Below are 17,206 nucleotides of genomic sequence, written 5' to 3' on the forward strand. Positions count from 1 at the left end.
CTGAGCAATTTAACCATTTTAATGACAATACATAACTTTGCACTGTATAAATGTTAAAATTAGAAGACAATAAAACTACTATCATCGTTTAATTGGCTTTACTGACAGATCAGAACTCAAGATTATCAAAAGAAATCAATATCAAAAGAATGAACATATAAACTACAATAACCTATTTTAAGTAATAATAAATTAATAAAGCTGACAAAATAAACGTTTTAAAATAATTTCAAAGTATCATTAAATGCTTTATACACAAGAGAAGAGTTTAAACAGGAGTGTTTGAACCAATCTGTAACATTTGACCTGGTCTCAATTTACCTTAAGCAAAGCTTTTGGCACCTCCAGGGGCACACACTCTAAATATGTGATTAATTTGATTACCAGTTTATCGTGGGATGAAGCTGTCATTTTTCCACAGTGTACCCTATTTTCCTTGCCTTATGTTTCATGATCAAGGGTATTATAAATACAGTCATCACAAAGACAACTCTGTCATTAGCTGAGAATATGACCGCAGCACAAGTCTCCTCCAGCAGCTGCACACACTGATGTCATTTAAATACATCACCTTGAAAATCAATGGACATTCTGGACTCATAAAACACAGAAGCAAATTTAATTCACTGGCTATGTAAGATCGTTCCCTTTTTCTTCTTCTTCAAAACCTCTTTCCGCTGCCAGTCTCGTGCAGTCCGGCGGGCATCGGTTTGTCTCGACAGGCTCTCATAGAGCCCGGAGGAAAACCTTCTTTGACACGCCGATGACAAATCAAGGGGGAAATGGAAGTGCATGCTTAAAAAGAATTAAAAAAAATAATGAGTGGAATGTTTGGCCTCCTTTAGGAAATACCTGTGGGGGGAAAACAGGCCTTTTATTTCTGGCATGGTAACTCTTTTTAAGCATGCAACGTCACTTCACCATTTCCCTACAGATACTGCAGGTACTGCTCAGCAGCCTATATGACAGTAACATATACCAGACGTCTTGAACAAAGCTTCGCGTCTGTGCTACAAACTAATGACAAATGCACTCCCTTACACACTCCTCAACACATGCATCAGACATCCTGGAAAACGACATCAGTAAATCAGACTATTGCTGAACGTTACAAAAATAACAACAGTTATTGAGAACAGACAGCACTGCAGGAATAATTTCACACCCACAGCTAACCACGCTAACACTCTGTGTACAGACAACAAAATGTACATGACAGCCTGACCTGACAGGGACCATAAGTCACTTAAAATCTGAAAAAAAAAAATCCTTAAAAAAGAGCCTATTATGAAAAGCTTTCTAATTTATGTTTCGTCAAAGTCCTGGCAACAGGCTGTCATAATTGTAAAAAAGGTTTGTTTTCCCTTCGTGCTGACTTTGTATTTTCCAAATTAAAATAAAGATAGCGAAGCCTACAAAATCAATCTGTTCAATTTATACAAATGATTTCATTAGAATTTCCAAATGCAACAACTTGAAATGCCGTTATTTGACTCTGTTGTTCACAGTACCTCTTTTTAAAAAAACAGTAAGAAAATAATTGTGTGCAGCTAAGCTCCTGGCATTAGCAAAAGCCATTTTATTGAAACCATTTTGACATATGACACCAAACACAATGCAACAGCAAACAACAGCAACATTGAAGTTGACAACAGAGGAAAATTAAAATACTAGTCCAATATTGTACATTCTGCTCTAATCAAACTGCAAATGCTTTAAACATGATTGAAAACAGAAAGCAACCAGAGAGAATAAATCCATGTCTCTTTGTTTGTGCCTCCCTGCAGTGTAACTGACCTAAGAGAGAGCAGCCATATCTGTTGTGTGCTCACACTGTGCTCACGGGTAATGAATGATTTTCTGAGCACACTTCTGTGCTTACTGCAGACCTCTTATTTGCCCATCTTAACTTAATTAAAAGAAAATAAGGATGGTTTGACCGACTGATGAACCAGTGTTCAGCTGAGGGCATTTCTCCTCCTGCTGAAGTTTATCATCCCCGGTAACTGTCAGCCACAACCTCTCAATCTAACTTCTATCGCACTGCTGAGAGAGTCACAAGATGTGCTGATGGTCCTCTATTATCCCTCTTCCTTCTGCGTTTGACCTTATAAACCTATACCATGATAAAGCCCAGCGAAGCACAAAATCATGGTAGAAATGCAGTGGAGTAGAAATGCACTGAGACATATCGAAGTATACAACCTCATCGCAAATCTACAGTACATATTAAACATTTGGTGGAAGCATGGAGAAGCTTTAATTTACTGTGGAGTCACATTCATAAGTGCATTGTCCGAAAACAGAGCAAATTCTGCAGAAATAAAGTAAGCGGCTGTACCAGGGCAGCACAAGGTGGCAATTCCTCTCCGTATTCCTTCGGTGCCTGGAAGTGCCTTGGCCTGGAAGATATAAATGCTGTGTTTGGGGCATCTCAGACTGTAGCTGCTGTGGAAAACTTAGTCTAAACGTCACGGCTCGAGGAAGGAACTGGGTGTGATACAGTGGACCACAGCAGCCTAGGTGAGATGCAGCTGTGTTACTGAAGAGATTGAAGTGACACGGGAAGTCAGGCAGCGAAGGGCTCCATCACCATTGAGACTGGAGAGAGCTAGAGGGGAGGATAAACGGATGCAACTAAAGAAAGAGAAAGAGGAGTTGAAATACTGAATTCTGACTTAATTCAGCTATGTCTGGAAATCAACCAGCACATCTTTTTTTATTTTTCCAGGACCCGCTGACATTCCACACGGATGCAGATTAGGATGTGCTTTCCAGCGGCCGCTTGGATCGCCTGTCTGAAAATACACAACACGCACATGTGTTGGTGGACATGCAAGGATTTTCGCTGCCATGAAGCGCAACGCATTTTCAGGCTTTGCTGCACTGAAGGAATACGGAGAGGAATGCCACCTTGTGCTGCCCTGAAGAGCCGTCCCTGCCATGCTGCTGTGCTAATGACCTCACAGCAGTATCCCAATCCCATCCTTCTGCTTTTCTTTCTCACTGAATGATTTCCCTAAAGCCAGAGCCGGGCAGAATGCCACTAATGCTGCCGTAAAAGTCCCGCTGTGTTTGGAGGGAGCGAGGCGGCGGAGGGGCAGGAGGTAATCAAGCTTACAGATTAAGGTTCGCTAAAGCTGTGGGATCTGCATGGCTCAGGGTGTTCATTAACCCCTTACGGGGAGGTGTCAGCTGCACAGTAGACTGGCCACTCTATAGTCCAGCAGTCCAGCAAGGAACACCTGCAGCTGGCAGATATAAATGCTGTGCACAAACATACTGTACATTTACACATACATTAAAAACATTAGACAGAACACTTCAAATCCACATCAATAATTAACCTTCAATGGTGTGAAATACTGCTTAAAACCCATTTAATATCTTCAAAAGGCATAGCAAGGTCAGTTACATTTAGCACAAATTTATGACAAAGGCCTCCTATTTCAATAAATCTACGTTCTACAATTTTAAAGTATTCACATTCAGAAGGTAGAGTTGCAGTACAAACCAGACCTGCAATCACCAGGGTAAAAGTAAGCAGCAGGATTGCAGCTGGGCGTGCTGCCCCTGAGCTTCTGCAGGATCCAGACCACATGGACACAAGACGACTTCAGTGTGCAGAGACTGTACAAGCTTAGAGATCCCTTACACAGGCAAAAACAGAGATGTTCGGAAACCCAGGAAGATGATAAATATTACAAATCGCTACAGCTAGAATTTATATCTACAGGTAAAACTTAAAAAATATAGCAATAATATTTTTTTTCTAAAGGAAAGACAACAATGGCTATTTTAAGAGAGTGCCAAAAATGATATCCAAGTGGCCCACAGAATCCCTCCCGCCAAAAAAGACTTTTCCAATTAATCTATACATGAGTACAGGAGGTGGTTAAGCCTTAGGCACAAAACAAGGTCAGTGGAATATGGGTTTATTTTTTCACCACAAAGCAAATATCGCTCTCCAGACCCCTGATTAAAATGCAACAGCTGTTTATGGAGGCACATTTTCCGCTAATTTAGTAAAACAGATTTTAAGAAGCCCTGTTGTACAGTAGATGCTTCTTCATTTGCATAACTCAGACACAACACAGTGCTTCTGTCTATAATCGCTGCCTGCTTCTCCGTCACACAAAGTGCTCCAAATTAAAATGAAAAGTGCTGCATCCATTTTTCTTCTTCTTTAATTTAATTATTACCCCAAAGCTATTATAAAATATACTATAAGCAAATGTGATATTGTGTGATGATAATATCAAAACTGACTATCTGCATTATAGAGGGCATCAACAAGCTTTCTGAATTTATTCAGAATGAAGCATAAAGTATTTGAGTAAAGTGTAATTAAATTCCTGATCTTCTAATTATTTAAAATATCTTTATCTGATTCTGAAGGCCCACATGTAAATTACAACATGTTTAACAAATTATTTAGCTGTAATTTGCATCTACAAGGTCAACATGCACTTACTCTATAAATGTAATCTATTGGATTGAGATCCTGGTGTCCTTGGCTTAAGAAACTTTAATAACACTTATGTCTTACATTCAATGTTGTCTTTCAAATATTTTCCAGGTCTTCCCTACTAAATAAACAACAATGCATGATAAAAGTGCACAGAGAATGTATTTAATCTATATGATATAATTAAAATTTGAAAACGTTTAGATAGAGATATTGGCCAACACACTGGATTTAAATCATTTATCCACTCATCTTCTATTTCTAATGTGCAAGGAGTTAGCAGGCAAAGAAGTGGGACATGACTGGTGAACTCTTGAGGTCTTCCATTCTACATCTTTAAAGAGGTCATTAGCCTGTGCTTATTCATATCAGGGGACCCCTCCTTGCTAATTAAGGTCAAGACATTAAGCAAGCTAACGGGGTGATGTGTGAAAACCAATTGGATGGATGAGTCTCGGTCTGCAGCTCTCAACCCACGAACCGTTAATTTATTCCATTAAGTGTTGGTGCACTAGATTTGTTTCGCTTGGGTTGTCTTTCTTCTAATTCTCCTGTGCACGCAAATAACATATTCATGACTGCCACTGCGTGTTACTCACAAAGCAGGAGTAGGCTTCGGTGCTGAAAAGGAGAACCATATGGAGCAGCACTCCTAGACTGTGTGCACTCTGATACATAGCACATAGCTGTGTGTTTGTGCATTACACATTATTACAGGCAAAACAGTTACGTTTCCATAAGAAATGGAGTACAAAGGCATCTTGTAGATTTTAAACGATTTGGAATTTTTCCCCCTCTGCACTTATTCATGCCCCATGGCTCCAGTGCCTTTGATAGAGCATAAGAAGGAATCCAGTCAAGTCATTTTATTGAAAACATCAAGTGTTATTTTGGAAGAAGCAACGCTTTGCTCCTGAGATACAGCACCAAAGAAACGAGGAGCTTTCCTGATTACAGAGACAAGCCCCAGACTTCGGCTTTAATGAGCTGTTATCCATGCGTCATGGTGTGCTAAGCCAGAATGTAAAACTATACGCAAGGGGTACTGGCCTGAAACATTTTTCTCTTTTAAATGGAACACAAAAACTAGACAACTGACTTTCAAATCAAAAACACAGTTCGCTACTGAGAACCAGGAAACCCGCAGCACCAAGCAGACGCATGTGACGCTGGAATGACATGATATCAACTACAGCACTGCAGCGGATTTCTTTTGCTGTGCCCTTCTTCGAAACCGGAGCCGCCGCAAAGAAGACCAAGCCTCCTTGACAGGCACAGCATTTCCTAGTGGCTCCTAAAAGCGGCACCGAGATGCTTCTTTGTCTCAGAGACGTGTAAATTGCTTAATGGCCATTTTTATTTCATATCACTCTTATGGTGTCAATAATCCCGGAGGCAGCCCCACATTTTCTTAAATTAATCATAAGCCTTTCGTCTCCTAGCCTGCAAACCTAGCCATGTGTGAGAACGCCAGCCGAGTAATTATACATCAGCTCAAAGGATCAGACAAATACGATTTCTTTAAATTTTTAATAAAACACCACAGCTGTCAGGAAAAAAAAACATTTTAGTCGGGAACTGTAAAAAAAAATAGAAAAAAAATACAAACCTCAAAGTCACAACACAGTAGCTTGAGACAGAGGGGCAAAACAGTATCATCAGTCAATAAAGTACTTTTGCTTTCTTTACGTTACACGTCGCTATAAGATGACTGAAATAATGCTGTTACTTCAAATGATTCCACTTGAATGCCTTGACAGGAACAAACCCAGAGGGCTGAGAGTCCAAAAAGTTTTTAGATAAATGTAGGAAGCACTGGGCAGTTGGTACACATTTTTATGCAAAGGGGCATGTTAACTCATCAACACTTTGAATATTCAGAAATAAATCAGTCATTTTCCCCCTTCTAATAAACCTAGAGCTGAGGTGCAAACATAAAACAAAAACTTTTCTTTCATGTTTGCAGAGAGTGTTGACATACTTTTCTCCTAAATTAAAATCTATAATTTCCATATCACTGCATTTGATAAGAATGTAATTATTGTGTTATAACATAACTGACTGTAACGGTGATGGAGATATAAAGCTGTCAGAATGAATTCCTTTAAATCGTTGTTTATTAGAAAAAAATATTTCTTAAAAATGTGGCAAATTTGCGATATTTTCCTACAATTTTCAAAGATATTTTTGGACGCCACACAAATGAAAACTAAACAACATAAGCTTACATTTTCCTCCTCCAAATGTCCTTTTGTTTCAGGGTTTGTTTTACTTAACATAACAAATAATGTCACAAGGGGCTTCCGCTGCAGAATTCTCATTTCCAGGCTCCTGTACAGTGGTGTGAGAGTTTAAAGTATTTTCCCCTGCATTCACAGATTTAATAACGAAACAGTGACGGATCAAGACTTAACGAATTAGTCATCTGTCTCTACATTAAGATGATATTAAGCATGCATAGTCCATAATATGAGCATCATGTTCAGACCTGTGAGCTCAAAACACTTTCAGGTCACATTTTAACCTCTGAAATTCATTGTGTTCAATCTAAAACAAAAAGGTCAGCAGGAACTTTCAGTTTACAAATTAAACCATTTCTGGTCTTATATTACTAAACCACTTCCATATGGTTTCAAGTTTTCAGGAGGTTTTTTACTATTTTTCAGTCTCACAGTTTTGTGATACTAATCAGTGAATAAGCATGCCATCTTCTGTCACCTGGGCTTCAGAAATGTCAAAATGACAATAAAGTAAACGCTGACAACATTTTGCCACAATCCTGCACTGTAATGATTTATCACACTCCTATACAGCCTGGCTCCATACATTCATAAATACACACGACAACGCATTGTTAACACAAAGTAATTATTTCTGATGTACTGCTGTACAAAGATACACTGGCAGCAGGCCGAAATTTAATTTTTAACATTCTCGTGCAGACTAGTCTATTGTGCGATGAAGAGAGAGGTGTTTATAATTGTGTTTGAGCAATAGCTAACTTGTATTTACACTGAAGTGCTGGGTTCTTAAAGGAATTTATAATCAAACCCAGTTTCTTCTTATGCAACTGTGTTTTAGAAGTGAAAGATTCAAACCTTTGAAGCAAGGTTACAAATACTGGAGAGAGGCAAAATTAACGAAAGGTTGACATTTTTAAAGTTTTTAAAAGTTCACTTATACAGCCCTGTTAAAGCTGCTTGTAATATTGCATTTTGAGAGGACGTGCTGAAAGCTGAAGTCTCCCACATAATCACTGACGCCCCTCAATGTAAAGCACTGTCAAAGTATAACAGTTATTGTATGAAAAACGATGTAAATGGAAATTAAAAATATTTTTGCAACCGTTACGCATAAGTGTCAGCCCAGACACTAATACAAATCAACTAACAAACTCAGGACTTCAGTTTTATAGATGGCATATCGACACAAGCCGAAACATTAGCTAAACACAAATACAGCATATCCATCCCCCACACAGTCCCTTACGTGCAGAGGACGACAAGGTCTTTACAATACACACTTGAATGTTCCTCAGGCAATGTCCAGATGCCTTCCACTTGCCCGAGTGTACTGTTTTAACACATGTGAAAAATGGTGCTGCACACCATTGCTGAAAAAACTAAATGTTATGGTTAACAATTAGTATCGACTGGGTACAAAACTAAGGGCAGTTCTTTTCTAACTGCTCAAGTGCTGAAATGAATGTGACATAACCTACCACAGTACTGCATCCTCCATGTAGCAAACATTTATGTAGGGTTTTAAAAAGTGCAACCATACAAAGAACAAACCTATTTTCTTTCTAGAAATCGTCCTCAGTTATTATCTAAAATTACTTAATTCTAAGAAACTGCTCAGTTCACAGGACAGTTCATAGCAGACTATACAGCAATTATTAACTTCAAACATTGAGGTATAATACATTAGGCTGAAGTGTGAGCAGCATGCCAAACCTATTCTGTAAACATACTTTACATGTTTGTGTTTAGTTGAAAAAAAGCTACAACATACAAATCTGCATTTACAGGGCAGATACGGTTTCGCTTACGTTTCTATTAAGTGGTATGGGAATTTCTACATGAATATTATACACTCTTGGTCTAAAGAAACATGCAAGTATGTGCCCATTATGAAGGCGAGCTTAATGAACCAAGAACGACCTTGATCGGTGATTCAAAGCTCTGAGTACAGGGCACTCCCTCCTCTGCCAGCCTTTGCTATGACATTCATCAACCCTGTGTTTTGATCTCTCAGGCAAATCACATGTGCCTTCCAATCAGGGTTCAGGTCTCCAGGCCGCCACTTCCAACTCACTGGAAACAACCCAAGGAGGCAACACAACTCTTTCACAACAAAGAACAGCTTTATTTAAACAAGGGATAAAAAGTAAGAGAAACTTTTTTGCGAGACGTTCCATAGTTTTAACATCCTGTGTACAGTTTTGCATAATGTACTCTGTACATTTCAGAAAGAACAGATGAGATGTCAACTCATAGTTACTTGCAGCAAATAAGGCGTGCACATCTTGGCACTTAAATCTGTCACGGATTTCAGAAAGTCAGCAATTCTTTTTCATTTTCCCTGCACTGTTCACGATAAAAAAAATAATTTACATGTCAAAACACTAGTTTAAGTGGGAATTTACAAATAAATATAATTCACGCAAAATTCTCTCTGTCTGGTTAATGTCTGTCTCATAGATGGTCTCACCAGTGTAGCTCTGTGTCTTTAAAAGCTGGCAGAGGAAGGGAAGTCATTAGTGGCACTTACATTTTATCTTCTCCCTGATTCCAAATCATTTCATGCAAAAAAGTGATTTTCTCTCTTCTAGCTTTATCCCTGAACACTCAGGTTACCAGGAGACAAACAGGATTGAACACTCCAGATTACAGGATTATTTTAGAATACATCTGCTTCAATATGATGGAGCACCACGTTAAGTTTTATACTAAATCTCTTAAACTGGGCTCTGCTCTGCATACTGTACATCACAGTGCAGTGACTCTCCCTGTATGTTAGAATGACTCATTAGATGCAATATTGGAATTCACTCTTTTGATTGCTTTCAATCATATTTTTAATTACATTTTTAAGTCTAGACATATTGTGCTACATACTTTACTACTCCTTCTGTGTTCTGAGAAATTTAATTTCTGAAGCAGAAACTGTAAAGACACAGGGCTTCTCATGAAGAAAACTGCAAATACACACAATTGATACTTAATAAGCAAAAAAGTAATAAATTTTATAAATACTCCTTAAAAAAAGTAACGCTGAACTTAACACAGATAGGCCTACTAAACGTAAATGATTTCACTAAGAGTTGCAGAAAGCATGGCACTGCATTCCAATTATTGCCAAAAGACATTTGATAATAAAAATGCACTTACAGCTGTTTTACAAGACGAGGACTTACTCTGAACCCATCAGATTAGCTTTCTCTAAGGGAGTACAGTTCTCTAGAAGAGAAATAACTTTTTCCTTTTATTTAATGTGGTTTAGAAACTTCCAGCAAAGCAATGAGCTAATTGTGGCTTTTGATGTTAGCCTTTTTTTAAAAAAAGAGATGTTATTCTTCATAGTCTATAAAACATTTTAACTGTATATCTCTCTTGCAATCATTACCGAGGTCTCTCAAACAAAAAAAAAGCAAAAAACAACAAAAAAGAGATGCCTTCATCAAAGTAAATGGAAATACAAGGTATTAATTATGCTAAATGAAGAAATATGGCCATTTGGTTACATCTGTGGGTCAGAAACACTTTAATCTGTCCCTGCCAGCCAGCTGCCTGGTTTTCAGACCTCTGCATCTGTATCAGCAGACGGCTGACATCAAAGTGCTGGGAGTGAGGAGAGCAGCAAGTGTTGGCACCCCCACGCTGCCCAAGGTCAGGGCAGGAGCTCCAGCATTGTCCGGTTATCAGTTACAGCACTGAGACCTGGGTCAGAAACACTGTCCGGCGCAACGCTACTCTTGTCTCTTCTGAAGACACCCAACTCCCAATACCTCTGCACGCAAACACGCATGCAGATCTCTCACAACACAGAACCTGCCAAACTAAATCCTGCTACAGCAGACAGTGCATGGTTACAGGTGTCTAAACCGAAGACTACAGGCTGGATAAAGTCAAAACTTCAACTCAGTCACCAGCTGCACCTCTCAATGGTGACACAAGATTCTGCCCAGTGGGTCGCACACTAGGATGTTGCCTCTCACATTCAGCAGGTGTGCTAAAGGCCCAAATAAATAGCGATTCGAAACGAGGATAGAGAACAGCCACACACCATCTAGCTGCAGTAAATTAAAGATTTTATGACTGCATTGCACGGCATTACTGAGGGATTCAGACAGCAGGTTCACAGGCGAAGTGTGCTAAAGCCATCAGCGGAGATGTTCAGAGCATTTAGCAATTACAGTGCAGAGAATGGTCTTTATGATAGGCCACAGACAGCACGGCTACTGATACGACACAGCAAACACTGCACACAGACTCAACGCCACAACTCAATTAAAAGGGTTGTGGGAGTATGGCACTAGCTACCCAGCCATGTTGTTGAAGCCAATACCCTGGTTTCTGTCAAAAATGGCTGTATGGGATCCTGGGATGATCTATAAGTGCCATATGGTTTAGGTGGACTGAAAGCCCGCGTTTCATTTGCAATCTTTCTAATGTTCTTAAAACAACTAAACATTTGTATGGCATTGTGTACTGGGAAATTTGAATTCAAAGCTTTTTTTAACAAACTCCTTCTGAGTTGGACTTGCCTTTTCCTAAAATGGTGACAGGATACAGTATATGTAATTTTCTAATCAAACTCTTAAATTAAACACACACTCAGAAGCTACGTTATTAAGAAAGCAAACAAAGTGTTAAATATTGTCAACAGATAACAGGCATTCAACTAGATATAGGGGTGTACTACAAAAATTTGGGCTCCTTTAGTATCATCTGTAACTAATATTAAATGTCATCATTGTACAAGCATCAGAAAAAAGATGTGCATTACACTTCATGGGATTTTGAAAACCTGAGGCTCCTGGTAACAGCTCACAAACATGTTTGTATATAGATAACAGTTGGGTTAGTCATTGAGTAGGATATTCTGAGCTGATGGGGTCAAACAATATTCTTGAACTAAATCCAAAGTAGGTCATAGCTCAACGGAAATGAAACAACGCAATGAAAATAAAGTTGCTTTAAACGTTCTGATTAAAACTATCTGTGCTCCTTGCTTCTCAATGATGGCAAAGCCCATCACAAGATGACTGGGTTCCCCACAGTCTAAATCTCTTCAATAGCTCAATGTTTAAATATCATTACTCTTGATCTGGGGACCCATCCATTGTATTCTACACCTGGCAGCTGGATGGATGAGCTGCTCTTCAGGAAAAGTACTTTTAAAAAAGTAGAAAAGGTCCTCAGTAAGACAGACATCACACAAATCAAGATTTATGGATGGAAAATTGCAACTCCTGGATGGAAAGATGAAAAAAAGACACCAAAGCCTACATAAAAGATTAAAAAGCCAAGCATAAAGAGGACAGAAAATATCTCACAAGTCCGACTGCTTGTGTATTACTTGACTATCTCTAAGGCTGCACTCACATCAAATGGAGATTGCTAAACTGCGACTGAACACAAGGCTCTGATTACACTTAATTCAGTATATTACAGCATAAGAATCAAATTTCAAAATACCAAGAGGTCTATGGCTCAGACAAAGTACATTCACTAATTAAATATTAATGCTCATTTGAGCAAAAACCTCAAGGAATATTTTTAAACTATGAAATATGACAGACCTGACAAACTACTAATAGTCTTTATTAAGTACCTTTATAAAATCGCTTCATTAATGCTAAATTCTACAAAGAACTACTCAGTAATTTAAAGATTCAAAGATGCACCATATTTTGCAGATCCTGTCCTCATGTTGCACATGAGCTTTGAAACATTCTGCTTGTACAGCTTGAACATTTAAAATGTATTCTATATCCTTTAAGCTGTCAACACAGATGGCTGGAGAGATCTAATAATTGTAAGCTGCATAATGCCATCCAAATGTGTCGATAAATAGCATGAGCAGAAAGAGATCAGAATAATAATAAAAGTAATGGGACATTATTAACATTAAAATGTTTAATTATAGTGAATATTAAGATTAGCAATCGTGAGTAGCGTCACATTCAAATGTCAAAACGTTTTACATTCGGCACAAGAAGCGCTATTTGCTGAATCCGAAGAATCAAAAAGTGGAGTCTGCATTTGCTGTTCTAAATCCAGACAGCAAAACACAAATAGAATAAACAAGAAAGCAAAACAGAGAGAAAAGACAAAGGGAATTAAAAAAACACAGGGAGAGAGATGACAGAAAGGCAGAAGAGCCAGGGATTGCCGAAACAGCTTGTGAAGTACAATAGGAGGGCTGGTAACGAGAATAGATGAATGAAAAAGAAGACGAGGTCTTGGAGCATCGAGGGAGTTGTTTAAGGAGAAACAGTGTCCGTTTGTGGCCGGTGATAATACTTTCCATTCAACAGGGTTTGCAGCTTGCTGACTCTTCTGATTGCAGGCTGGCGCCCTGCTGGCGAGCCTCTGCGCTGAAATTAAATCCACTCTATTCAGTTATAAATTATAATGCTCTATAAACAACACCCCCACTGGGAACAGAGAGAGAGAGCTCTGCAGTCCACACACTCTGCGGCACTCCCTCTCTCCTCCACTGTGCGCTGTCGCTCACTCAGGGGCTGTTTGATCTCCACAGAACAGAGAGAGAGAGAGAAGCAGGAGAGTAACCCGAGTCAAAAAGGAGGGAAAAAAAAGGCAAAGACCAAGAAGAAGTAGTTATTTTGAGCAAGTAACTAGAACACCAAGACAAAACAGGGAGAGGATGAAAACAAATGCAGAGAGACATGCTAGATCAGTGGATACCAAATGGCCTGCACACTAGCTGATTAATCCTGGCCAGACTGCCGATACTGCAAACTACATTTTTCTACTCCGCCTTCTTATTCAAGGTATGCCAATAAGGAATGAATTAAGAATGCTTTAAAATGACACAGAAGTTACCTAACCCAGTTGTGCCCTTCCTGCATTACTGAGCTGCATACAGCTTATTTGGCTGACAGGTTTTCGAGATCTACGCGACGATTGTAGATGATGGGCACCCATTTTCCACAGCAGATAAAAACCTAGAGAGGATGGGCTGTTTTGACAGGGCAAAGGCGCATTCTTTTCCTAATTTGTTGTTGTTTCTTACCCCACAACCAAAACATGTGAGGGAATACTGCAAGAAAATATCCTCACAATGTTTTATAACTTTAAGCACATTCGTCTTTAAGACTGGTTTGCACATGAGGTTCTAGGACAGAGTACATTTGCAAACTCTAAACATTCTATTCCATTGTTGTTATTATACTCCAAAACAGATATTTCAAGCCAATTTCAGGCAATTTGTACAGTCCTTTGACAATATGAAGAATATTTATCATAACATCAGCAGCCACTTACACTAAACAAATGTTTTTTTTATCCAAATTTAGGATCTCACAAAGGCTGGAGACACCAATAATGCACGCTTGCATCTTGTGTGTGACCTTTTCCATGACAATATTTGCTTACAGACAGGCAGATTGCACGCAATTAAATGAAAACATGTTCTAAGGTGTTGAAGCATCCCAGGCTGCAAACTTGAGAACTTCCAAACCTCATGACTGGTTTCCTGTGGACCCAGGAGCTTTCTTATTAAAAAAGAAGTTGAGAGACAGCCTCCTGTGCAGATCAGAAGGGTCCCTGTGCTCCCGAGGAGAGAGATGGTTAGTTAACCCACAACACAAGGCTGGGCAGCCTCCCGCAGGGCGAGTCTGGGGAACAGCAGCTTGATGCTCTGACACAGCCGCAAACCGACTGAACTCTTGTGTTTGGTTTGTTTCCAGCTAAAGTCCAAAGTCTGGGACCCGCCACTCAAGCCAGTGGACGAGAGCAAAGTCTGAGACCCTGAGAGACGAGGCCACCCCAACATGAACACAAACACAGGGCCGCCACTTGTCGGCTCCTGACAAGGGAAAAGACAGGGCAGGCAGGACCAACACTGACGCTTGGAGATACTCACAAATGAGCCTTAGATCTCACACAGAAAAGAACGCAGGGCAGAAGAGCCCAGTTGAGAATTTTATGATGTTATAGTAATTGCCGGCTGTTATTGCTGGAAACCTGACGCACGGAAAAGTGAAGTGAACTGCAACACCAAAAACACCAAAAACATTAAACAAGATTCTCATATCTCAACCTTTAATTATGCAATTAAAACACCCTTACATCAAAATGTTATAATTTCTTATGTACCCTTAAATATCTATACCTTACTTTCTATCCAATTAATCACTTTTGCCACATTACAAGAAGGGACACAAAATTCCTAATTCCATTTAATGAGAACTGCATTTCACACGTCAGTAGGGGGCAACCCACAGCACTCCACCTCTGGTGGCACAGGCATTACAGCGACAGAAAATTACATTCAGCTTACATTTTCTTCAAAGGCATGAGCAAAATTGTAAAATTCCACAAAGTAAAAAAAACACATTATATAGAAGATCAGTCTTACATAGAAATTCAGAATGAAAACAAGACTACAACCAGTTAGAAGTGCTGCATCAGCTTCAGAATAAGTCACTATGTGGAGCCTCTGCTATGGTGATGTTTAACCTATAAAGCAAAGACAGAATGAGATTTGACAGCCGGACGAGAGGCAAGAAACACTTAGCTGGCAAAACCAAAGAGTGAAGAAGTAAAATAGAAAGAAAAGCAAAAAATACAAGTCAGATAGTTACGTGCACACTCCCTAACACACCCATACATTCTGCATATGCATTTCAGCGCAATTGTAATGAGTCTTCATTCCCTTGCTCTTTAGCACATGTAAAACAGCTCTGAAAAATGAACAGCTAAGATGCGAGTCCTTGTTGCTGTACGTGGTGAGTAAAGCTGGCCAAGACAAGTCATTTTGCCATCCCATTGGGTTACTGAAAACCACTCTGAATCTGAATTGAGCAGCTCAGTGCTGCTTTGGAGAGTGACTAGGATGTTAGCAGTGTAATTGCAAGCTTCTGTCTAGTAGCATACAGTAAAAATAGCAGCAGCAACTGGTTCTGCTGTCCAATCAGGAGCCTTTATGTTAACCTCCCAGCCAATTACAAAGCGATTGGCTGAACAAACAAAGGATTATTGGTTGTTAAGTCAGTCTCTCAATTTGAGAACTCGCTCCTTCTCTTTCTCCTGCCAGGCACACAACATCTGCAAACACCTGATACAGATCGAGCCCCCTGCGGTTCTGTGCTCTTGTTAAATTGTTACCACCTTTACCGAAGCCAATTCTGACAATTAGCAATACTGCCCTCCACTTCAAAGCTAAAACAACCAGTAGGTTGAACCTTGCTGCTCCCGAAGATTTGTTTTTGATTTTCACAAGATCTTTAGGCACTTTCATCCTTTCTTCTTTTTCTTCCTTCATGGTTTATGGGAAGAAATTGAATGCAACAGGAATGGTCTTATCTTATAAGCTTTTTTTTTTGGAGCAAAGCTAATTTGTCCCATATTGCCTACAAGTGCTAAATAGTAACATTTAAACTGTAACCTTACAGCAAAAAAAAACAACGATGAAGACTTTTATATGGAGACTAAGAAAACCCATTTGAAATTAATCTAAGACTTCTATATTCTAATATTTATGAGTTAAAAAAGTATTTTACACATTAAATGTAGTGATCTATGGAACAAGCATTACAGGCAAGCTGTGTATCCTAAAAAAAAACAAACAACATACTATATAGGGCTATCTACTGCATGTCTATAAAGAGGTTAATTGTCTCATCAAACTCTATTTTCACAGCAGTTTGCTTTACAACTCCAAGTCTGTCATTTAAACTGATGAACAGATGCAGCACTCACTGCTGGTACCACTGCAGTGCAGAAGAGCAAGTGAAGTACAGGAAGAGCACAGCCATGTAATGCTGACACCAGTGTGGACCCCTGAGATCTCTGTGTGCTCTTAAGTGCCAAGCGTGGATACAATTTCATGTGCCGTACTGGGTTGCATGCACACCACCGTCTTGTCCTGCCACCTCCACTATCCACACCTACTGTACAATCGGATGCTTCTGGCAAATGAGTGAGATCAGAGGGTCTGCTGCTGCTCTGTGCTGCACAGTTCAGTGAACCCTCCTGCGCAGATTAGCAATCCGACTGCATGTGTCTCTTCCCGTCTGCTCTTCACCGTGCGAGGAGTGTGCAGTCAGTAGTGTGTGAAGGGCTGCTTCTCTGCTGCCCAAGGCATCCTTGCCACAGCCCCATGGTTGCCTCCACAGCACCGAGCAGGAACTAGAGCAAATGCATTTGAGAATTAAGAAAGGAGAGGAGGCGGGGGCTGGGGGGGGGGGGGACCTTACGATCTCAATGTTTATGTGGGGCTGCTCCTTCCTGCGAGCCAGCCCCTCCAGCTGCCCCAGGATGTGAACTGTCACTTCGCATAGCTGGTGACAGGGCCCAGAACCCTCAGCCAAGGTGAAGCTGGCGAAAGCGAGATTGCAGCGGGGCTGGTGGGCATGACTGCACAGGCGTATTTTTCAACCTTCTGCAGTACAGGGAAGAGCTGGCTATTTTCAAGCTGAATTAACAGGGAGAAAATGCAATGATGGGTCCGTCACTGAAGGGCACAACACCTGATACACATCAG

General features: G+C 39.9%; 1 protein-coding gene across 4 annotated transcripts in view; it reads right to left on the minus strand.

Annotated features, from left to right (window-relative positions):
- Positions 1 to 17,206, minus strand: part of bcas3 (BCAS3 microtubule associated cell migration factor) — a 234,446-nt gene that overhangs the window by 89,387 nt on the left and 127,853 nt on the right. Inside the window, exon 25 of one of the 4 annotated variants that reach the window (XM_069184359.1) lies at positions 14,776 to 15,180. The exons of the other annotated variants lie outside the window; for them this stretch is intronic. Coding sequence (XP_069040460.1) covers positions 15,176 to 15,180 — 5 coding nt within the window. The 3' untranslated portion in view covers positions 14,776 to 15,175. Of the gene's footprint in view, positions 1 to 14,775; positions 15,181 to 17,206 lie in introns of those variants that run through there. 4 annotated transcript variants of the gene reach the window in all.

Source organism: Lepisosteus oculatus, chromosome 26 (genome assembly GCF_040954835.1).
Source record: "Lepisosteus oculatus isolate fLepOcu1 chromosome 26, fLepOcu1.hap2, whole genome shotgun sequence".
In the NCBI taxonomy this organism is placed as follows: domain Eukaryota; kingdom Metazoa; phylum Chordata; class Actinopteri; order Semionotiformes; family Lepisosteidae; genus Lepisosteus; species Lepisosteus oculatus.